The sequence below is a fragment of the Phoxinus phoxinus genome (genome assembly GCF_949152265.1).
Source record: "Phoxinus phoxinus genome assembly, chromosome: 23".
Lineage (NCBI taxonomy): Eukaryota > Metazoa > Chordata > Actinopteri > Cypriniformes > Leuciscidae > Phoxinus > Phoxinus phoxinus.
The window spans coordinates 6,484,893-6,509,380 of NC_136898.1; the positions used below are offsets into that span (position 1 = coordinate 6,484,893).

Sequence of the window (24,488 nt, forward strand, 5' to 3'; positions counted from 1 at the left end):
ATCATTATTTTATATAAAATATATATTTTATGAAACATGTTGAACTCTAAAACTGATAGAAATTCAAAGCCATAAATCTGAAGAAGTTAAGTTCCAAATTTGAGGATGATATCTCCAAAAATTAGCTTTCGGTATGGCGCAGTAACAGATTTTCCCCATTGGATGCCAGCAAAACTCCACTGGTGCACACAGTGATTGCATTTTAGATTTGCAGTTGAGTTTTTCTCTCTCAAATATTATAAGCACACAACACACACTAAATTTTTGATAAAAGAATTAACAGACAAAAATGTCCATAAGGATGCACAGGAGCCATTTTATCTATCTTACAATTGTGTGCAACTATCAAATATGTAAACTACTGTACCCGTTTTATTTCAGCAGATGGGCAAAAATATTGCTGATCTCCTCACCTTGTCCAGAAACGGCTTCATCATGCTTCATTCAGTTTGGCCCAGAACAAAATTGTACAACCAAACATAACTCTTGCCATGTATAAATAAACTATTGATGAAAGTGGGCCTGACTGAATTAATTTCAAACAGAATTTGAGCTAATAGCAAGATATTTTAATAAGCATTAAAATCCACAGCACACACAATTGATAGTTAAAACAGTTTTTTATTACACATACGGTAACTATTTTGTATTTCTGCATTTAACTAACTACTGTATGAAATAAGTTTATATAAGTACTATCAACATTTCTACATTGTCCACATCTTGGGTTAACGTTTTCAATTTTCACAAATAGGATTGCCTTATCTATAAAGGATACATGTCATGCTGCCTCAGAACACACAAAAAGATACTAGGCAGTATCTGACCATGTCAGTCATCATTCACATTGATTTCATCCTTTTTTGTTGTTTTTTTGTTCATACAATGAAATTGAAATGTGACAGAGGCAATCATTCTGCCTAACATCTCCTTTAGTGTTAAAAAACAGATTTGAAACAACCTGAGGTTTAGTAAATGATTATCATTTTTTAATGTTTGGTTGAATTCTGTCTTCATTAATGTTGATCACTAAATTGTAAGTGTCATTCTCATACCTGAACACCTAAATACATATGACGTGTTCTGTAATAGCGGTATTTGTGTATTTGTTCACCCCCCTCCTCCCTTCATTCATGAATGACAATCTGTAAAAATGTCCTTCAGAGAGGATGCTGGCTGAAATATTCTAAGAGTTAAGATGTGTTTAACTGATATTTTAAACCATCTGTAAAATAAAGCATAGACAATAGGATTCAGACTTGAGTTTATATAAAAGGTCCAAATTAGAAATGTCATTGTAGTGGATGAAATTGTTTTTGTTAGAGAACAGAGATAGAATGGAATCCAGCAAAGCAGATAAGCCGTCACAATGATTCCTAATTTCAGAGCAGCTTTACTCTCAGATTTTCTCCTAAATGAAATTTCCATTACGCATTTTACACCATTCATTTGAGAGTTAATAACCTTCACTTGCTGTTGTGCAACATAAAATATCCTCAAATATGCAGTGATTATCACAGTACAAGGAAATAAGAAGGAAAAGATGAAATCAGGGAATTTCCAAGCAGGGGTAATCAAAACAACACACTGGCCGTAACACAATGTTTTTTCTGACATGTTAAAATATTCATTACTAATTACAAACCAAATATTGTAAACTAAACAGCAAAACCAGGAGAGACAGATGCTTATTAAGGTTTTAGTTGTGGTTATTTTCTGTGGATACTGTAAAGAGTAACACACAGCCACATAACGATCAACAGCAATTAAAATTAAATTACATAGAGATGACGAAAGGAGCAACTTAACCATAATTACAAACAGTCCACAGTAAGTGTCTCCAAAGTACCAACACATCTCAGTTTGCTTGATGCCCTCTATGGGCATCACAATAAGTCCAGTAAGCAGGTCGCTCACAGCCAGAGAGAGAATGAGCAGGTTGGTTGGAGTGTGAAGCTTCTTGAAGTGAGAGATGGAGATGATCACCAGCAGGTTCAGAAACACAGTCCATGCTGACAGCAATGATACAAAAATGTAAATGATATTATGTTCAAAACTGGAGCGTTTTCCCTTGATACATGATGAGTTGATGGCAGGAAAGCAGTATTGAGTCTCATGATCCTCTGTCTCATAGGCCATGAGTGAGTCTCCTCCTGTTAGGAGTTTGTTCTGCCCTCCTTACTGTCCTTTCATTTATACAGTGTCTGGCTCAGGCTGGCCCACCCATTTTTACCCACTCTGATGCTGCATAATGAAATCATTATTTTATTCTCCCAACTTTTGATATGATAGATACACACAATTAGAAACTAAGGTTTACTCCTTTTTGAAGCATAATTCAAATCAGAATAACCCTTATTCTTGTGCGCATCATAATTATTAATCATTAGAGGTGCACTGGTCAACCGGCCATCAATTGGAACCGGACCGTTTTTGCCACATGATCGGCAAGCAGACTTTTTTTTTTTTCCTATCTCTGTTCCAGACTTGTACACAATCTGCATTGAAATCATTTCCCAAATTGTCAATTTTGTGGATGTTTTACGAAGACTGTAAACAGGATGTTAAAACAAGCCATGATATGGACGAGAAGGGCGCAAAGAGGGGAGGAGAGCACAGCAGAGAAAATTGGCTGATATACCAGTTCACCACCTTTCGCCCTGCTAACGACGGCTCGACTCACTTGCACTGAGTGGTGATACGCAAGAAAAAGCGAATGTACGCTAAAGATTAAAATATAGAAGCCACTTCAAGCAATCATTGGAATAAAAATATAAATATTGAATTTAGGGTGGGGGGTTATAAAAAAGTATCTCTGAAGGGAACAGACTGTCTTTAGAAAATATAATGCCTATTGAAGTTGTGTTTGTAAGTGCAGCGCTGTATTGTGTACAGCGGTAACCAGGTAAACGTTATATCTCTGCTGTTACATCACCTACTGTCAGAGAGTAAATTCTTTCTGCTGTTTTTGTTTTGTGCTGGTATGTTTCATGTAGCATAATTTCACAAAGCTATAGTCAGACCAATCTGTTTTTGCTTTAAATCTTGAAATAAAATCTAATAACAATTAGACAAAAAGAGCTGCTCATGCAATATGTATAGCATCTTTGTTTGGATTGTGATTAAAATACAGTGGTTGAGTCTAATTTCATAATGCTACAAAAAAAATGTATGGCGTGTTTGGCCTGTAATAGAGCAAATAATTGCTCATCCCAATTGCTTGTTAAAATAAATAATAATTCTGAATCGACCATGAAAAAATCATGATCTGTGCATCAGTGGACATTTATTTAACATTCTCTCATTGTCACTGATTAGGTAATTTAGGTTGTAGTGTAGCAAAAATGATGCTAAGTGAGGTCAAAATGAGTTGTACCATGAATATATGGACTGAATGTTCTTCCTTTCACAATTGAGGGGGAGTGAAATTATGGAGCAAATAAGAGTGGTTTCTAGGTCATTTCTAATGGAGTTCCCATCAAGATACAGATTGATTGTATAATCAGTCGATCATCCAGAACGTGCGGCCCACTCAAGTAGGGGGGAGATAGCCGCACTCAACACTCATGAATGTACACATGGTTTGTTCATGTACTGGACCTAGTTGAAACACCAGACATCAAGCTGGCAGAGTGTCAGACCCAACTAAGCACAGTCGAGCAAAACCAGATCAGTCCAGATGGAACGGAGAGCGTGGAATAATAAGCACCAGTGTAGTGGTGCATAGACATTAAACCAGCTCTTACGATAGCTACAGCCGTAGCACCCTTAGAAACCATGGGAAACAGAAGGCTGTGTCGTGAATGCATCAGCTACATATTCAGTAGCTAATAGTGCTAGCAGTGGACTGCACATTGGTCTAAACGGCCTAGTTGAAACATGCACTGGAGAGGGGCGTTGCCACGAAGCCTTACAGACACTCCAGTGGTACTCAGCCGTCTTCCCCTGCATAGCTAGAACATGTGGTGCAAATAGGGGGAATTTCTCTGATGTAGAACAGTTGTCACGCCGCACAACAGAACAGTAATTGCTCAAAGGCAATCACATTCTGAATACAAAAGGTGGCCTTACGGCCACAAACGTTCTCTGGATTCATAGGTGGCCCTCTATGGAAGGGGCTGAGGCATGGCTTGATAACAGTCGTGTGGAACAGTGTTAGGAACAGCTGTATAGTCAGTGCATCATGAGGGCTAATGGCCGGCATCGGCGCCAGCAACACTACATCTTTATGAAAAACAACGGCCAGCCGGTGTTCAACATAGAAGGCGAGAATCTTTAGTAGCACCAGCGTAAGTAGCGGAATAGCATACGCACACACTTCCTCACAATGCAGTAGCACAGCCAGAGCGCTTATCATAGTAGCGATAACGGAGGTCACGCTGTTTCTCAGTGAAACAGCGTTACTACAGTAACCAGAGACGTTCCCTCCGAGAGCGGCCACTTCAGTATCGCGTCAGCTTGATGCTGCGGGAACAGAAAATCCCGCCTTGTGAGAGGTGAAGATCAGGTCGAAGATACCAGCTACACCAATCACAGAGTAGAACAACAGTCGTCGTTCCTCTAGGAGTGCCCACAGCTGATAGGCAGGGCCAGACCAATGAGCTGCTCAGCTCAAGTACACCCGAATTTGCATATCAGCTAGAATATCAGGCTCCACTGAATACGGGGCAGCATAACAGCAGTAATCACATATCAGTATGAGCACAGCGTCAGCAGCCGTAGCGACAACAACTGTGAGCAAACGCAGTTAGATCAGAGTAGCCATTTGCACTGAAAGATACAGGGCAACATAACAGCGTAATCGCATATCAGTATGTACATGAGCACAGTGTCAGCAGCCGTAGCGACAGAAACGTCACGGTCCAGGAGGCATCTTGAAGAAAATATGTCATACTCGCCGGAACGCTACAGGGGAGAGGCAATCCTTTTGGGCCTCTCTCAACGAAATTCGAAAAACGTCTAGTTTTGTTTTCTTCCAGTTGCGCTCCGTTTTTCTTGTTGCTCTCTTTAGTGCCCGTGTGTGCTCATTGTACCACGGCATTGGACTATTTCCTTTAATCTTCTTTAAGCGCAAAGGAGCAACTGTGTCTAAAGGTCTGGAAAAGAGAGAGTCAAAAGTTTCTGTTGCAATATCGAGTTATTAAGCTATCTGGGATCCTGAGGAGATGAAACCGATCAGGAATATTATTAATAAAGCAATCTTTAGTGGCAGAAGTGATAGGTCTAACATATTTCCAAAACGGAGTCGGCTTTGCAACCTTGGCTAAATGGAGTATACACGAGACAATGAGCTGAGATGTCATCGCTCTGCTGCAGAATTTCAACGGCATCAACATTGATTCCATGTGATAATATTAGATCTAGAGTATGATTACGACAATGAGCTGGTCCTGACACGTGTTGTCTAACTCCAATAGAGTTCAGAATGTCTCTAAATGCCAATGCGTCTTTTTCGTTATCTACATGTATATTAAAATCACCAACAATTAGGACTTTATTTGCAGCGAGTACTAACTCCAATAAAAAATCTGCAAATTCTTTGATAAAGTCTGTATGGTGCCCTGGTGGCCTGAATACAAATGTCAAGCGGGATTTATCATTTATACTAGATAGTGTTACATTAAGCACCAACACTTCTTGGAATGCAAACCGGAATTGGCAGGTCACACTTTGGTCAAACTCTGTTGCATACATTTAATAAGCCTCTGTGTCAATCTAATAATATTATTTATCAACATTGCTTGTTTGTGCTGGTGGTTTCCAAAATGCCACAATAACTGTTCAATGTCTGTGATGCGGAAATGTCTGTCGCTAATTTGCTTTGGTCTGAACACGGTCATGATGCGTCGATTTACATTAAATTTAGTTGGTTTTGTGTGTCCTACTGTACATTTTGCAACCCGCCCAGTTGTCACCATGTTCCGCAGAAGTGCACACAGGGATTTTGTGTTAATTGTTTGTATTGATAATTTGCATTTTATTTTATTTGGGTGATAACGCTCAGACTCACTGCACTGTTTACTTGTTGCTTTTCTTGTTTACTTTTAGTTTAGTTAGTTTACTTTTTTCCTGACGAGGGAAGAGGGTGAGAGGGCCAAGGTTCAAGGGTCACGGTTCGCTCCTGTTATATACTCAAGGGCTAATGAGACTAACTAGACACAGCTGGAAACAGACCAACAAGGGGAAAGTACAAACTAAAAGACTATATAAAACAAGCACACAAAGACATGACAATGAGAGCTTTTCTCAAAACTGACTTAATTAAACTAATTTTAATTAGATTGTGTAGTAGTAGTTTTTAGTGAATGTATGAAGTCGAACCTTTTTGCTAAATATTTAGCTGGAAACCAGTTTGTGCCATCTTTCTTTAAAATAAACGCCACATTTTATTAGTCTCTCTTGTGTGTTGATGTGCCACTGACCTGTTATTCAGACAGTGACTTATCTTCTTTGTTAATTTGACCAATTCAATTACTAACTTCAGACAGAAACTAATCATCTGGACGTCCACTTGTGTGTATATTATGTATTTTAGAAGTAAACCTGAGGGTCCTGTTAACACCTGTTGTGACAATTCTCCTGTGATCTGTTCATTAAGGGTGTGAAGCAAACATAGGCAAACAAACATTTACATAGGCAAACACATGCAATCCACTTATGTTGTATTGTGCCCAGAGGTCTGTGAGTTTGTTTTGATGAGATTAAATGTTGCAAAACGTTTTTAACTTTTCAGTCAGAATAAGCATGAATATAAGATCACCAATGAGATAATTATTCATTAGTCTCTTACAATGTCCAGAAAATCTTATTTAATGTTGACTTATTTAATACTGCAGCGCCAAGAAAGGTGGATTAGGCCTGCCAAAAGCAGTGTTTATGTGTGTGCATGTTTTGTCCACTACAACCTGTGGATACCCTGTGTAAGGAATATAGGCCATGACGTGCCAAGCTGACATTAAAGAACTAATGGTAACTAATCTGACTGCAGTGTTGCCTCGCATCTTCTGCATCTGGGCCAAAAACTGGCTCTTGAACACACTGCACAGACCAAAGCCAACGGCCAACTGGCATGTATTTTCTGTGCCTGCTGGATGAGAGGAAATGTTGATCCCTTGGTCTTCACTTTCTGCATTCCAGATGACTATGTTATTATGAAAATATTTGTGTAATGGAATAATCAGATAAGATGATGTAAAATGTGTGTGTGCCTTCTTAACTTTGTCATTTGCTTGCTTTTGTCACTTTCATTTTTCCTCTTGTGCACCGATTCCCTAAACTGTACAACCATCTAGAATGATCTCTCTCACTGACAGCTACAATGATGATTCAACACCAAAAAGTAATGGTGGTCCGACTATGCAAATGCTGCAGAACACATTGCAAAAACTGAGCTGAAAGATGCCCAATCAGAAAATACTGCTTTTACGTCATCAACAATTGCAGCTGTCAGTATAAAGCACATGGACATTGATGTCCAGTGAAACATAAAAGTTTACTTTAAGTAAACCTTAAAGTTCTGTTCTGCAGCATTGAGTTTGTGTATTACAGAATTATTACTGCAGCCAGTATCCATTAACTCCCTGTGTAGTGTTTGACAGGGCCCAGTTCGTGCCACAGTCACTGACATTCATATGAAGTTATTTAAATGATTATACATGTGATACTTTTATACATAAATGCTGAAATTTATGTAGACACTTTATGTACAAGCCTACATAAGCAGCAGCTCTGCATGCGAAGAGCACAGGAGACTCAATTGATTTTTAAAGAGGTGGATGCTAGCATGTAGATATTGTAATGTTGTGATACTTTAATAAGCATTAACATACATAAAACACACATAAAGCAGTACATTTTTACTACACTGAACTATATTGTACGGATACTTTTCAGTATTTAATTAAATACATTTAAATATTTATATTAAACATTTCTCTCACATAGTTTACATTTTGGATTTTTTTATTATTTTAACATTGGACTTTGGGATAAATTCTCTGTTAAGATTACATGTACTGCGTTAGAACGCAGAAGAGTTATTGGCAGCCTCAGTCAACATTTATGTTCATATTGCATATTTTGTCTGGACAGTGAAAGTGAATGGTCTAGTATCAGACATTAAGGTGAGTAAATAATTACAGACTTTTTTATTTTAATGTTGATAGTTCAATTGTATGTCTTAGTCTTGCACCTGAACACATGAAGACATTACATTTCACGAGTTCACACTCACAAATAAGTCAGATGGAATAAATGGTATGCATATTTGGCGTGCTGTCCGAGGAGAGGGCTCCGGGCTCGGTATTCGGCCCGAACCCAGAGTACTCCCCCCATATTCCTGGCTGTAAAAGAGAGCCGAGGGTGAGGAGTCGGGGTGGTGGAGGGATGCTGGAAACTGTCAAGGAATGTTAGGTGAGTTGACAGAATGGATATATATATATGCTTCTTGTCATGCTGATTAGGGTAGACGTAATTGTTTGATGACAAGTAATTGGATTGGTTATCTGATCGTGCTCCTCCCGAACTTTGTTTATAAAACATCATGTGTTGCAACAGGGGTATTTGTGCATTTTTTGGGATGAAAAACAGAGGTTTTGTTTTAAGTGCAAAAAATAAAATAAATCAACCCCCCACAACCACAATCATGAATGACTATCTGTAAACATTTCCATCAGAGATGATGCTGGCTGAAATATTCTAAGAGTTAAGATGTGTTTAACTGATATTTTAAACCAGTTGTAAAATAAAGCATAGATAAGAGGATTTAGACCACAGCTAACAAACAAAGTCCATGTTAGAAATGTCATTGTAGTGGAAATGATTGCAGTCGGTTCAGTTAGAGAACAGATATAGATAGGAATCCAGCATAACAGATAAACTGTCACAATGATTCCTAAAGTCAGAGCAGCTTTAGTCTCAGATTTCCTCCTCACTGAAACGTCCATTACACCACCCTTCATCAGAGAGTTTATAACTTTTACTTGACATTGTACAACATAAAATATCCTCAAATATACAGTGATGATCACAACACAAGGAAATAGGAAGTTAAGGGTAAAATTAGTGAAAGTCCAAGCAAGACTATTCATAACAAAACACTGTCCATAACATGTTTTGTCTGAGATTTTAAAAAATCCGATACTAATTACATACCCAATATTGTAACCTAAACAGCAAAACCAGCAGAGACAGATGCTTATTAAAGTTTTAGTTGTGGTTATTTTCTGTGGGTACTGTAAAGGGTGACACACAGCCACATAACGATCAACAGCAATTAAAACTAAATTACTAAGAGATGCTGAAAGGAGCAACCTAACGATAATTACAAACAATCCACAATAAGTGTCTCCAAAGTACCAACACATCTCAGTTTGCTTGATGCCCTCTATGGGTATCACAATAAGTCCAGTAAGCAGGTCGACCACAGCCAGAGAGAGAATGATCAGGTTGGTTGGAGTGTGAAGCTTCTTGAAGTGAGAGATGGAGATGATCACCAGCAGGTTCAGAAACACAGTCCATGCCGACAGCAATGATATGAGCAGGTAAATGATGCTGTATTCATGTGTTGAGCGTTTTCCCTTGATACATGATGAGTTGATGGCAGGAAAGCAGTATTGAGTCTCATAGACCATGAGTGAGTCGTCTCCTGTTAGGAGTTTGTTTCTGCTCTCCTTGCTGTCCTTTCATTTATATAGTGTCTAGATCAGACTGACCAACCCATCTATTGCCCACTGGTGATGATGCACAATGGAATAATTATTTTCTTGATGCATAAACATAACAGTGGATTGAAGTGAAGATGCAAGATGTTTTGTAGTCCTTCCTTGTGCACCGCTGAGTGTGTGCCCAATTACTTGATTTGTAGCTATTAAAGGTATACTCCACCCCAAAAATTATAATTTATTTTATTATTTTACTCACCCTCATTATGCCCAATATGTATATGCAGGGTTCGTACAGTTTTAAAATTTTGTAAAATGCTTGATTTCAACCGTTATGTTTTTAAAGTTTAAACTGAGGTTGAATTTTGAATATTGTCATTGAAAATTCTTGATATGTTTTATTCCTTAGAATAAAAAATAACCTTTGTTAAAATTCAAGTTGTGGAACATTTGTGCATCATAGTGCATCACTTATAAAATAAAAATAGGCAATAGATTAAAATATTAATGATAGCTTTTGGTTTACTGTAGTTAATGTGGTAATGCATAAGTTCATTTTAGAATAAGAAGAATGGTTATGTGAACCAATCCATTTGAATTACATTCGTAGTAAAATCGATGTGTATTTTGCTTAAATATAGACACCAGACAAATGCCGTTTTCTGTTATCTCGCACAAATACAGATTCAGTATTCCTCAAAATGAATAAAAACAGACAGTTGGAAAACAAACAGAATTTTATGCAAACCTGCAATGATTAAATAATATGTAAAACGGTGTGAACATCCTTTATGGATTTAATTCTCAGTTGATCTACCAGTGTCTGCAGCTGACCCTCAATGATTTAACCAAATCGCCACAAAGGACTTTAGTTAAACGTCACGTCTTTCTTACACACACCAATCGTTTAGCTTCAGATGTCATTGATTCATCCACTGGGGCTTTATGAATTTCTATCGTTTTCGTTTTTGATGCATCAATGTTGAGAACCTATTCACTTGTGTTATATAGACTCACAGAACTCATATAAAAATTTGTTTTTAAACAAACAAAGATATTACTGCGCCAAGTCGAAGTGCTCCCAAGCACTTGCTATGGTATTCCGCCATACAATATAGTTATCAATTTTACACACTTAGAAAAGCGCAACGTTTTGTTTTGTGTCACCGTCCTAGGTCGAGTTACACTACCCGAGTAACTGTATTTAAATAGGGAAAACGTGGAGGTGTTTGGTAGCTTCTCTGCTTGGCCCCTATTGAATGAACTGGGCTAAGCTAAGTGCTAACAAAGTTTCGCCGCAAGACAGAGCGATTTAGTGCATGCACTGAGACGAGAGAGGTATGTATCAACTCGTCTTAGTTAAGGGAATAACATAGTTTAATATGAAAAAACGGTGGAGTATCCCTTTAAGTGGGGCTCGGCTAGCGCGAGACACGAGCCCTGTCTTTTTACCCTCGACGCTAGGAGGACTTCGGTGGCCCAGCGTCTGCCGCGACGCTGGGTCGCGGGCCCTGGTGCCGGCTAGCGCTTTCACTGGTTGCGACTGGTGGCGGGTATCAGCCGCAGGGCGGGGCTGAGAGACCTGCTTCGCCGGCTTCGCTAGATGAGGCGAAGGCGGGACGGACTTGGGCCTGCTTGAAGCGGAGCTGGAGCGTTGGATGTGCAGTTTCCGCAGCACAGCCAATGAGTGAGCCAGACACTCACTGTGCTAGCTGTGCAGCTGCAAAATGCGTTTTACATTATAGGCTTCAGTAAATCGAGGAAAAGAAGATTTCCCCACTGCGTATAGCTACGCAATACGAAATTACCATTCGAAAGGGAACAGTGTCTCTTTGACATAGCGACAACACTGTATTCTCTAACGCAGCTCAACCAGGCATCATCCCCCTTTTTCACGTTTTCCGTGGGCGGAGATTATTTGAAAATTAATTTTACTCATTAAATGAGACTTCATAAGAGCTGGAAAAAAATTTGTTGTAGTCCAAACGAGTCGTTTGTTGTAGTTCTTGGAAAGTGTATTCTGTTAAATAAAATATCTCCCTTTGGAGTGGACTTGCAGATCTTTTTATGTTCAAACAGCAACATTTCACTCTAACTAAAGTGGAAAAGTAAAAAAGCATAATATAAGCATATTATCAATACATTATAATATATTATCAAATAAAATAATATTATTATATAAAGCATAATTAATGTTCTCTTAGATGTGGATGTAGCATCATGTAAAAGCAAAGTTTTCAGTCGCATGTCTTTATTTTTGGCTCTAGATCACAATAATTTGACTACCAAGATTGGAATTATTTAAAAAAATAAATGATGTCATTGCATTATCAGAGTGGGCGGTGGATTCGTTGGTCAGTGTGATCCAGACACAGTATAAATGAAAGTAAGGAAGTAAGGAGAGCAGAACAAACTCCTAACAGGAGGAGACTCACTGATGGCCTATGAGACAGAGGATCATGAGACTCAATACTGCTTTCCTGCCATCAACTCATCATGTATCAAGGGAAAACGCTCCAGACATGAATACAATATCATGTATGTGTTTTTTTCATTGCTGTCAGCATGGACTGTGTTTCTGAACCTGCTCGTGATCATCTCCATCTCTCACTTCAAGCAGCTTCACACTCCAACCAACCTGATCATTCTCTCTCTGGCTGTGGCCGACCTGCTTGTCGGACTTATTGTGATGCCTGTGGATGCCATCAAGCTGATTGAGACGTGTTGGTACTTTGGAGACATTTTGTGTGACCTGTTTATGATAATCATGGGACTGCTTATCTCAACATCTATTTGTAATTTAGTTTTAGTTGCTGTTGATCGTTATGTGGCTGTGTGTCACCCTTTACAGTATCCACAGAAAATAACCACAACTAAAACCTTAATAAGCATCTGTCTCTCCTGGTTTTTCTCCTCTACCTACAATATTATCTATTTAATTAGTGGCACTGGCAGATACTTTGAAAGTTCCCAAAGACCAGATGTGTGCAATGGAAAGTGCTATTTAGTAATAAGTTTTTCATGGACATTCACAGACCTGTTCTTTTCATTCTTGCTACCTTGTACCCTTATTATAGTTTTATATTTGAGGATATTTTATGTTGCACATCAGCAAGTGAAAGTTATAAACTCTCTGATGAAGGGTGGTAAATGTGTAATGGAAGGATCAGTGAGGAGGAAATCTGAGAGTAAAGCTGCTCTGACATTAGGAATCATTGTGACAGTTTATCTGCTGTGCTATATTCCATACTATATATTGTCTGTAACAGGGACTACAGTAATCTCTTCTGCCACTATGACATTTCTATTATGGACTTTGTATGTTAACTCAAGTCTGAATCCTCTTATCTATGCTTTATTTTACCGCTGGTTTAAAATATCAGTTAAACACATCCTAACTCTTAAAATATTGGAGCCATCTTCCTCTCTCATGGATATTTTTACAGATTATGAATAATTTAATGTGGGGGTAGAATTATTATTATTATTTTTTTCCCACTGACAAAGCACAAACTCTAATGCTGTAACATGTAGTTTTTAAGACTTAGTTTGAGTCTTAAATTGGATGTGGACACATTCATTAACAGAAGAAATAAAGAATGTTTTTCAGTACTACTGTATGTATATGTGTAGATTGTGAACGATTAAAGTGTCTCCACAATCTGTCTTTTCAGAGAGATAATTATAGTACTGTGCTACAGTGCACATTCTATCTGTTTAAGTTTTTTTATTATCATTATTGTTTTTTATTTCTATTTGTCGGAAAATAATAGCTAGACAAACAGTAATCATTCACAAAATCATGGATGATTTTTCTAATGGGTGGCGAAACAGTCTCACAAACGCAAGAGCTTACAAAAGCTGCAGTAAACAAACACTACAATACTGTAATGTTAGTTAGCAGGCGAGCAGAAAGCGTTGCCCTTCGCCAAAGATATCATAGCAGCTACATACAACTTATAATTGGAACTGTTAATAGAAAACACAACTACAAATAATAAGACATACTTACAAGTTGTGATCTACAAACAACAGATTGTCCGGACAAAATGGGAATGGCTATGTCATTCAGGAGAAGCTTTTGTGCATAGCCTGCATTCTGTCTGCTGCTCTGTTATAATGTTCAGAAACAGTGTTTAAAATACATTTTAACCACTCTATATTCATCAGCCTTAGGACAAACTTTTTCTGGGGTGGAAAAAACAGCGACAACAACCTTAATCGTCTCTAGCACAGTTCAACCAGGCCTCTGCAACTTTTTTGCATATTCTGTGGGCGGGGATTATTTAAACGAGGAACATTATGACTTCATAAGATCCGGTGTGGTGAAGTGTTGGGTCCGACCATAGACAGTATATAAACGGGTCCGACTGAAGTGTTGAGTCCGAGCTAAGGACCCCATTAGTATGCCTGATCTAAATCTGTTCTCGCGATAACTTGTAGCTAAATTAAAAAATACTACTTTTATTGTGTCACGAAATGTAGTTTTTATAGTTTTTCAGTCGACAATGTAGTTGTTTAAAGCGCAAATATGTTGTTTATTTATACAGATAGCGCCTATTTTAAATTTTGATCTGACGTTTTCGGAGTTGTGAAAAATACTACCGTTATTGTGTGACGAAATGTAGTTGTTATAGTTTTTCAGTCGACAATGTAGTTGTTTAAAGCGCAAATATGTTGTTTATTTATACATATAGCGCCTATTTTAAATTTTGATCTGACGTTTTCGGAGTTGTGAGACCCAGGCGATCACCGGCCGCTCAGCGCTCATGTACCCCGCCTGGAACAGCCTTACCTCGGCTATAATCATAGTCCCTATTTTACAATCTGTTTCGCCGATGCGAGCTCCAGGCCGTCAGCGGCTGTTCAGCGTTGTACCTGCAGAGAACAGCGTCAACTCAGCCAGTCCTTTGTGAATTTGCCGCTGGCTCTTATAGTGGTTAAACATGAGATATAACTCATTTGGGGTATATCAAACGGTCTTTACGAATGAGTCAGAACAAGTTGTTTTACTGCTGTCATGAGAAGGACAAAGATGAACATAACACTTTCCTCAGCAGACATTCAAACTGATTTTTTGGATATAATATTATGGACATCGACCTAAAGAATGAATGCTATAACAGATGCAGGTAATACACTCGTTTAGTCGATCTCTCTCTCATAATACCACAATACTCTACAATAAGCTTCAATGAAGCGACTAGTTCTAAAGTGACGTTTTAGAATTAGTAACTGAGGCTTGGGCTCAACTGTCAAACTGTTAATTTGAGATTTAAATCCATGGCGGAATGAAGTAGTTTTGCACAAAAGAGTTGTTTTAAAGACACTGTTGTTGTTTCTTATTTATTTATTCTCTTGTGCCATCGAACTGTTGTATAAACGCAATATCACACTCGTAGCCGTGCGATATGGCCGTATATCAGCACGCTGTGATTACCTACGGCCGAATCACTGCCGTGCTGATATACAGCCATATCGCACTGCTACGAGTGTGATATTTCTCATATATTAGGGATGGTAAGATTGTGCATCAGCATAAAAGCTAACGATGCGATGCATCGATTTAAATAAGTGTGCATCGGATACAAGTTGGCATTTGTATCGCGACGCATCGTTTCTAACAAATCTGTAAAAATCTATTTATTCATATATAATTATTAGTAGATGCGTTATACGTTTACTATTTAGAACATGACCAATCAATTGTGACCAATATTTTATTATGTAACATGTTGATTGATTTCTCCTTTGTGAACTGTTGCTCAAGCGCGTTCTCTCATCACCAATGCTGCAGCTGCTACGTGAATATGACGTATCACAACACACACACACACACAATGGCGTAGCCAAGCATCGCAAGTCACCACTGCAGACTGCTGATTCACACACAGCAGAGGTGACAAAGTCAGAATTCTTTCATTTTACTGACACCTATTGGTATGGATATAGCATTGTGTAAAAACAATTTCATGTCTCATTTGTCTCTTATGAACAGCATTTTTACTGCCAAAGTTGAGATTATTAAAAGAAAATAATTATGTCATTACGTAGCATCAGAGTGGGCGGTAGAGGGTTAGTCGGTCTGATCCAGACACTGTATAAAGGAAAGGGCAGTAGGGAGAGCAGCAGGAAGAGTCTCACTCATGGCCTATGAGACAGAGGATCATGAGACTCAATACTGCTTTCCTGCCATCAACTCATCATGTATCAAGGGAAAACGCTCCAGACATGAATACAATATCATGTATGTGTTTTTTTCATTGCTGTCAGCATGGACTGTGTTTCTGAACCTGCTGGTGATCATCTCCATCTCTCACTTCAAGAAGCTTCACACTCCAACCAACCTGATTATTCTCTCTCTGGCTGTGGCCGACCTGCTTGTCGGACTTATTGTGATGCCTGTGGATGCCATCAAGCTGATTGAGACGTGTTGGTACTTTGGAGACACTTTCTGTGGACTGTTCACTATAACCCTCGGTCTAATTATCTCAGTATCTCTTAGTAATTTAGTTTTAATTGCTGTTGATCGTTATGTGGCTATGTGTCACCCTTTACAGTACCCACAGAAAATAACCACAACTAAAACTTTACTGAGCATCTGTCTGAGCTGGATTTTCAGCTTGAGTATCAATATGGCGTTTGTAATTAGTAGCAGATATTTTGACACTTCACAAAGAGCAAACTTGTGCTATGGAGAATGCTATTTTATAATTAATTTGTCGTGGAGAGTCACTGATCTGTTCATTTCTTTCATTTTTCCTTGCACCATGATAATAACTTTATATTTGAGGATATTTTATGTTGTTCATAAGCAAGTGAAAGTTATAAACTCTCTGATGAAGGGTGGTGAATGTGTAATGGAAGGATCAGTGAGGAGGAAATCTGAGAGTAAAGCTGCTCTGACATTAGGAATCATTGTGACGGTTTATCTTATTTGTTGGATTCCATACTATGTCTTGTCTTTAACAAATATTACAATAATCTCTTCTGCCACAATGACATTTCTATTATGGACTTTGTATGCTAACTCAGGACTGAATCCTCTTATCTATGCTTTATTTTACCGCTGGTTTAAAATATCAGTTAAACACATCCTAACTCTTAGAATATTTCAGACAGCATCCTCTCTTGTAGACATTTTTACAAATAATTCATAATTGTTGTTAGGTTTTCCTTTTTTTTTCTTCTTCTTTACTGATAATGCATAATCTGTTTAATCTGTTATAGCATAAAGCAAACCATGACTAGTACTGTTTGTTTCTTGTCGAGGCTTTATTGTTTAAACATGACCAAATAACTAACACTTTATTTCAAGAAATTTTTTGAAAATAGGACCAAATCCACCTTTGATCATGATGTTCCCTCTTATGGTGCGTTCACACCGGACGCGAATAGCGCGTCAGGCGCGAGTGATTTCAATGTTAAGTCAATGCAAAGACGCGTTACGCGCGTAAAACGCTCGCGCCTGACGCGCTATTCGCGTCCGGTGTGTAGGGACCGTTAGGTGACTCTTATATAACTCTCACCCTCATGTCACTCTATATATGACTTTCTTCTAAGGAACATTATCAGGGTATATGTGGTGGTTGAGGAGATTTCCCCCTTCCATATGTAAAGCGCTTAGAGAAAAGCGCTATATAAATGTAATGAATTATTATTATTATTATATGGTTTGTTTGCATACTGTTTATTTTGTATTTTGTTAGAGCAATAAAAAATACATTTAGCTCAAAGTAATGTTCAAGTTTGAATTGTTACTGATTCAGTCTCTTGCTCAATAAGCTTTGCTAATGCAGAGTATTTGGGATTCAGAAATTTGACTGTTTTCATAATCAGCTGTATGATCAAAGCCAATAGTATCAGTTGCGGATCTGCAGTGCCAGCAGTTTCAGACCAGCAGCCACAGGTCGGAAGTGAGGAGCGGAGCTTATAAAGTTAATAGAGTTGCGCTACCTATAAACGTAATGTTCTTTTATTAAATACAAACTATTTTCAAATGGATTTTGATCGGATCGATATCTACAATATTAACCTGTTAAGCTTCACCAGTGTGTGGACGCACTGAATCATTCTGTGTTTAAAGGGGTCATATTATAATGCCATTTTTGTACAAGTTAATATGATTCTTTAGGGTCTAAATGAAAAGTTTGTAATATACTTTAAGTAAAAATTCTAAAAAATGTCAGCACGTCATTTAAGTGCATATGTCTTTAAATGATAGCTTTGCTCACCCCGCCCCTCTGTTCTGTGGGGCGTTTTGACGTGGAGTGTTGCCTTGACAACAGTTGAGGGTATATTTTGGAGAAAGAATGGCAGCGGGAGTCTCTGAGGACACATCTGTGCAACCGTATCAATTTGAACCAGAGTCGGACCCAGAACAAGATGACGTTAGAAGTTCGACAATTAAGGCTCGAACAGGTCGTTTCTGAATGGTTGGTTAACGTAATGTCACTTTGATCTATTTTTTTATGTACTGGCAGGGTTGAGTAGTGAGATACGAACGCTATGTGTTTACTGATGTAACGTTATACGTTAGTTCATTGACAGATTGATGTTACAGCTAATGGTCATGAAAAACTTTTTTCCGGTAAATCAATGTAGGCTTGTCAGTGATGAATAAAACTTTACACTCACTTCTTCTGGAGGTGCAGCAGTAACACGAATAGTTGGTACCAATTATTTTTTCAGGAGCAGCTTCTTAGCAAAACTAGCTTTATACTGACCCTAGTTTATAAAGCAGTCTGGTGAGAAATGATTTGCACAAACATGAAAGCATTGACGTTGATCGTGGGGAATATTCCCTTCGAAAACAAAACTCAGCCACGGACTGAGTCTTCAGCGTTTCGGTTTTAGGAACATTAAAATGACTGCTGAGTTCGTTATTACACCCAAGAGCAGAACACCACAATCGCTTAGACGCCATTCTGCTCCAGCGTATTAACAATGGCGGATAGCTCGCTCAGGGCGGGTCTGTGTTGAAACGCTGCTGTCAATTAACAATCGTGGGAGGGGCGTACGTCCGTGTGACGTCACATGGTCAGACTGCTCGATTTGAGACAGGGGAAAACATATAAGGAGATTTTAAAAAAAAAAAACACTGGATGGATTTTTATCATTATATGATGGTTGTGTACAGTGTTAAGTTTTCATTTCTCTCCGTCATGTCTAAATGCAATATGTTGTTGTCATCCATCCATTAAAGAATAATCCAGATATAACATCTTTGGTGTTGTTTATTTGTAGGTTTACATCTCAACGCACTGGTATAACATCACATCAGTACCCGAGGGAGCAGCAACACTTTCTGTCTGTATACAGAGTTCCGAACTTGTGTCAAAATAAAAGTCCTTTGTTTGTTCACACATGCGCACAATGAACTCTTGCACATTTTTGGCATACAACAGTAGGTAGCATAATATAACATAAAATATATGATTAATGAGAACATATAACTCAACACCCCCACTTGTTCTCATCATCTTAACCCATGTACGTCATCACACATTTTTAGTTCCCAAACAGAAAACTTTTGAACTTTAGAATTTTAATTTTTGATACAGATTTTGTCAAAATGTCTGCCACCATGTCTTCTGTTGGGCAGTACACAATATGTATTCTTCCCTTACTGACAGCATCACGAATAAAGTGATATTTCACATCAATGTGTTTAGATCTGGATCTATTCACTGGATTTCTACTCAGTGCAATGGCACCCTGATTATCACCATACATCGTGGTGCAAGTGTAAACACTACTGTCCATGCCATTTAGCAGTTGAGTTAGGTACATGCTTTCCTGAGTAGTGTTTGCTAGACCAATGTATTCAGCTTCACAGGTCGACAGTGCCACTGTCGGCTGTTTCTTAGACTTCCATGAAATAGCAGGTCCTTGTTCTGTCAGGCTGAAACAGTATCCGGAGGTGCTACGCCTATCTTCAACAGAAGATGCCCAGTCAGAATCACTGAATGCTATTAGACTTAAAGTCTTGTCTGTTTTCTTGAAACACAGCTCGTAATCAGCTGTACCTTTTAGGTATCTCAGAACATGTTTAGCAGCTACTAAGTCATGTGTTTTGGGCTTTGCAAGGGTTTGAGACAGTTTACTGACTATCCAGCTAATGTCTGGTCTGGTACAGGTCATTGCATAGATCAAGCTTCCAACAAGTTCACGGTATTCTTTGGGGTTCTCAATCTCGTTGTTGTTTTCTTCCTCATTCCTATTACACTCCACTTTTAACTCACTTGGGGTAGCTTTTGGTTTACAGTTTGACATTCCAAACCTTTCAAGCATTTTGGCAGTGTACCTTTTCTGATTCATTTTAATTTCTCCCTCTTTTTGCTCAAACTGAATCCCCAAAAAATAAGATATTTTCCCTAGATCCTTCATATTAAATTTGGACTTCATTATTTCTTTAAAACTGTTGAGCTGATCCTCACTGCTTGCTGCAATTATCAAATCATCTACCCAGATGATCACCATGATTGTCTCATTTTCAATCTGTTTTCTATACACACAGTGATCAGACTGATTTCTCTCAAAGTTGTTTTGTTCCAAATGATCATTTAAAAGTTCGTACCAGTTTCTTCCAGACTGTTTTAGACCATACAGAGATTTTTTCAACTTGCATACTAACTTGTCTCCTATGTCAGATGTCTCTTCAAAACCCTCTGGTTGTTCTAAGTATATGTCTTCCTCTATTGGAGCATGTAAGTATGCTGTTTTAACATCCATCTGATGAACTAAGAAGTTGTTCTGAGCAGCTATTTGCATTAATGCTCGTATTGAGGTGAGATTTGCAGTAGGAGCAAATGTTTCATGGTAGTCTATGCCTTCAGTTTGGCTGTATCCCTTTGCAACATACCTAGCTTTGAAGATTTTTCCTGCTTCTGCATTTTCTTTAAGGGCATATACCCATCTTCCCCCTACTGTCTTTCTGCCCTCTGGTAGAGTTGTCAATTCAAATGTGTCATTTTCTTTAAGTGAGTCCATCTCTTCCTTCATAGCATATTCCCATCCGGGAGCCTCAGGTGACATAAGGGCCTCTCTATAGGTTTGAGGGACTCCACATACTGCCCTGTAACAATAATCAACACTCACATTGGTTACATCATCGTCGGAGTATGTCAGGTAATCTTGTAAATACTTTGGGGCTCTCTTTTCTCTTTTCGAGTGGTACTGTTTTTGACTAGCCGTAGTTGTTAAACCTGTACTGTTTTTGTTGTCGTCTGTGTCTACTTTTTCCATAGTTCCATCATGTTCTGACACCTCTGTATTGTCTGTATCAATACTCTCCATGTCTCCATCTAGGACCCGGTTCTCTGTGCTTTCCTCACTTTGTGGGGCATCACTACTGTTCTCACTATCCTGTGTCCTGTCTCTGTAGCCTTGGATTTCTAAGTAATCTTCATCGGTTTGTGTCTGCTGTTCAGCACTGCTCTTCCTAATGAATTTCACCAATCTATGTTTTGACACTTTCGCTGTCTGTGGATTGTATACCAGATAAGCTGGGCTATTTTTACTATACCCCACAAATATTCCCTTCTCACATCTAGGGTCCAATTTCTTATGATTGTGGTTGTACGCATAGCATTCTGATCCAAAAACCCACATTTTAGAAATGTCTGGCTTTCTTCCTGTCAACATGAAGTATGGAGTATTCTTAATTCTGTCATTATAGCATCTGTTTCGGATATGAGTTGCAGTTTGGACAGCATAAGGCCACAGAACCTTTGGTAATCCCTTCTCTATTAGCAGACACCTTCCCATTTCAAAGATGGTTCGCCATTGTCTCTCAGCGGTACCATTTTGATGAGGAGAGTATGGAGATGATGTATCATGTCTTATGCCCTTTTCTCGTAAAAGTGACTGAAATGCATTGCCTGTGTATTCTGTGCCATTGTCTGATCTTATGCATTTGACTCTACCGTATGGTGCACTGTCTGCAAGGAACTTCTCTGTCGCTTGAGTAGTGTCACTCTTTTTCTTAAGGAAGTAAACAGATACTGCCCCTGAAAAATCATCTGTGAATGAAATTGCATACTTATATCCATCTTGAGAAGTTGGTTCAATGGGACCTGCTAAGTCAGTGTGTACCAACTCTAGGGCCTCGCTAGCTTTTGTGTCAGTTTTCCTATTTCTGCTATTGATGAACTTTCCCTCAGTACAAATATTACAGTCTAGTTTGGTATTACCTGTGATTTCCATACCCTCTACCACTTCAGGTAATTTCAACACATCACTAACATTACAATGTCCCATGATCTCATGCCATGTTTTAACATCACAAGTTAGACTTACTTTGTCCCTGGACATCATATCAGTAACTGATGCATCAACACAATGTTTGTTGTTATTTACCGTTTTCAGATAGTACAGTCTCTCATGCTCTTCTATGCGGAACACATCCCCATCCTTGCTTATCAGTTCATTCTGTCCTTCCTGGAAGATCACCCTGGCCCCATCTGTTGTAGCAGCTTGAACGGAGATGATGCTCTGTGGGTATGATGGTATGAACAAGGCCTTCTTTAGAGTGATCCTGACGCGTTTCCCTTCCACGTCCAGCAGTAACACCTCTGCGTCGCCCCGCTTTAATGCCACGTTGTTCATCCTGGCTCCATCCGCCAGCTCCATGTAGTGTGACTTTGGGTCGAAACTCTCATCAAATTTCGTGAAATTGTTCTTCTCTGTTAATATGTGTGATGTTGCTCCACAGTCAACCATTAGTCCATTTTTCGTATTATTGTCTGGAAGAAATGTTTGACTGACTTTGAACACAAATGTTTGTTTATTCTCATTTTCCTCTTGTTTTTCTGCAGCCTGTTTTGCTTCATCTTTGTGCCCGTCCTTTCTCCGGCGGCATGTCTCATCACTGTGTGTTGAACTTCTATGGTAGCTGCACCACTTAGGTACGCCTTTTTGGCGGCAATCGCGCGCAATATGACCGCGGTTTCCACATACGTAGCAGGTCACGGATGCTATGTGCACTTTCATCACATTGTCAGATTTGGATTTATCATCAAATTTTTCTGTTTCTTCATAGCTTCTTAGTTTGCTTTTGAACTGGGTGAAAGTCAATTCTTCACTACTCTGTGTAGTATGGATGGCGAAAGGTTTGTAGGAATCTGGCAGGCCCTTTAGGATTATAGCTATTATCAGTCCGTCACTTATTACTTCTTTTGCGTTTCTTAGGGAAGTCACCGCTTTCTCAGCTCGGATAATGTAGTCTGTTATCGTCTCGTCAGATTCCTTCTTTAACGAAGTTAGTTCAGTGTATAGGGCGATAATTCTAGGCTTACCCTGACTGGCGTAGTGACTTCGAAGTATTTGCAGAGCTTTCTTGCCGTCATCAGCCGCTTCTCGCATCACCAGTGACAAGCTTTTATCGTCGAGAAATTGGATTAGTTCAGCGTAGCACTCCTCATTCTTTTCCTCGTCTACATCCCCGGTAGACAGTATAGTTTCTTTTAAACCAATTATTCTCAGATGACCAAGAAATTTTACTTCCCATAGTTCGTAGTTATTTTCATCTCCGTCGAAGACTAGCCTCTGCCATCTTCCTCCTGTAGCATTGGCGCGCCTGGGCCCATAACCTGTTAAGTTTTCATTTCTCTCCGTCATGTCTAAAATATATGATTAATGAGAACATATAACTCAACAGGCACTGCCAACACACATTTCAGTACAATCAACTTGTAAAAGTGCATGTACCATTATATGACCCCTTTAAATAGTTTAAACTTACTAAGATATAATGTTATGACCTTGACAAACTATACATCATTAAAAAGATATAAGACTCACGTTTCTGTATTTGACCACTAATTTAATCTGAGAAATGTACAGTATAGTGACAGTTATGTCTTAATTTGTGTCGGGAATCTTTATGAGTTGTGGGCGCGTCACTGAGAAACATGGCGGAATACCACAATACTTAAAGGGTCCCTAACATGGATTTTTTAAAATTACCTTTCATGTAGTGTGTAACATAGCTAAGTGAATGAAAACATCCTGCAAAGTTTTAAATCTGAAAGTGCACCGTAGCCTATATAAAGTTATTGTCTTTCAAAAGTAAGAGTCGACTCTGAGTCAATGAAATTAATTGTTTTTCAAACGAGTCATAAGCCGTTTCGTCGTGACGTCAAGACGAAACATTAGCCCGCCCACTTATTGCGCGCGCAGACACCAGGGAAACTTAAAGGATTAGTTCACTTTAAAATGAAAATTCTGTCATCATATACTCACCCTTAAGTTGTTTTAAACCTGTATGAATTTATTTCCTCTGCTGAACACAAAGGAAGATATTTAGAAGAATGTCAGTAACCAGACAGTTTCTGGGTCCCATTGACTTCGAAAAAAATATACTATGGAAGTCAATGGGACCTATATTCCTTGTTCATAGAGCACTTTGACAGCGAATAACTTTACATCTGAGGCGTTTAAAGACATTTGTCTATTATTTATTTCTAAAGAAACACGACAATGTATAAAAGGCTCCATTACCTTGTATCTTACGTTATGGCCCCGTAGAAAGTTTTTGTAAAAATAGGCTAACGATTGCATCATAACCACTCAACTCTCTGTCGCTGTCACGAACGCCAGTGAAGAACCCTCTGTCGGCCACCGGAGGTCTCACTCTCCTGAATATTAGCATGGGCTTTGAACTACATTTCCCAAGAAGCCACAGACTGGGACTGATTACTGCACACCTGATCTTCATTACCAGACTATTTAAACCCTGCCTGTTCATGCACAATTTGCGAAGTCTTGTTTGCCCCGGCTGCATTTCTGAGCATTATCTGATTATTGTATCTTCTGCCTGTGTTT

At 38.8% G+C, this 24,488-nt stretch overlaps 3 protein-coding genes and 2 pseudogenes across 5 annotated transcripts in view; 2 read left to right on the forward strand and 3 right to left on the reverse strand.

Moving 5' to 3' along the window:
• The window catches only part of LOC306991784 (trace amine-associated receptor 13c-like), an 81,439-nt gene that overhangs the window by 37,863 nt on the left and 19,088 nt on the right, over nucleotides 1-24,488 (forward strand). The window lies entirely within an intron of this gene.
• LOC306991777 (trace amine-associated receptor 13c-like) lies at nucleotides 1,132-2,193 on the reverse strand (annotated as a pseudogene). The gene has a single exon. The product of its transcript is annotated as a trace amine-associated receptor 13c-like (transcript).
• Nucleotides 8,643-9,687, reverse strand: LOC306991780 (trace amine-associated receptor 13c-like; annotated as a pseudogene). Its single transcript has one exon. The product of its transcript is annotated as a trace amine-associated receptor 13c-like (transcript).
• LOC306991783 (trace amine-associated receptor 13c-like) lies at nucleotides 15,809-16,945 on the forward strand (the record flags this gene model as incomplete). Its single annotated transcript, XM_079599957.1, has 1 exon — nucleotides 15,809-16,945. One exon carries the CDS (start codon nucleotides 15,809-15,811, stop codon nucleotides 16,820-16,822), a length of 1,014 nt encoding a protein of 337 aa, XP_079456083.1. The 3' UTR covers nucleotides 16,823-16,945.
• On the reverse strand, nucleotides 20,589-23,282 carry LOC306991323 (uncharacterized protein; the record flags this gene model as incomplete). The annotated part of the gene is made up of 2 exons (XM_079599056.1): nucleotides 20,589-20,739; nucleotides 22,023-23,282. The coding sequence occupies 2 exons, from the start codon at nucleotides 23,280-23,282 to the stop codon at nucleotides 20,710-20,712; spliced, it is 1,290 nt and encodes a 429-aa protein (XP_079455182.1). The 3' UTR covers nucleotides 20,589-20,709.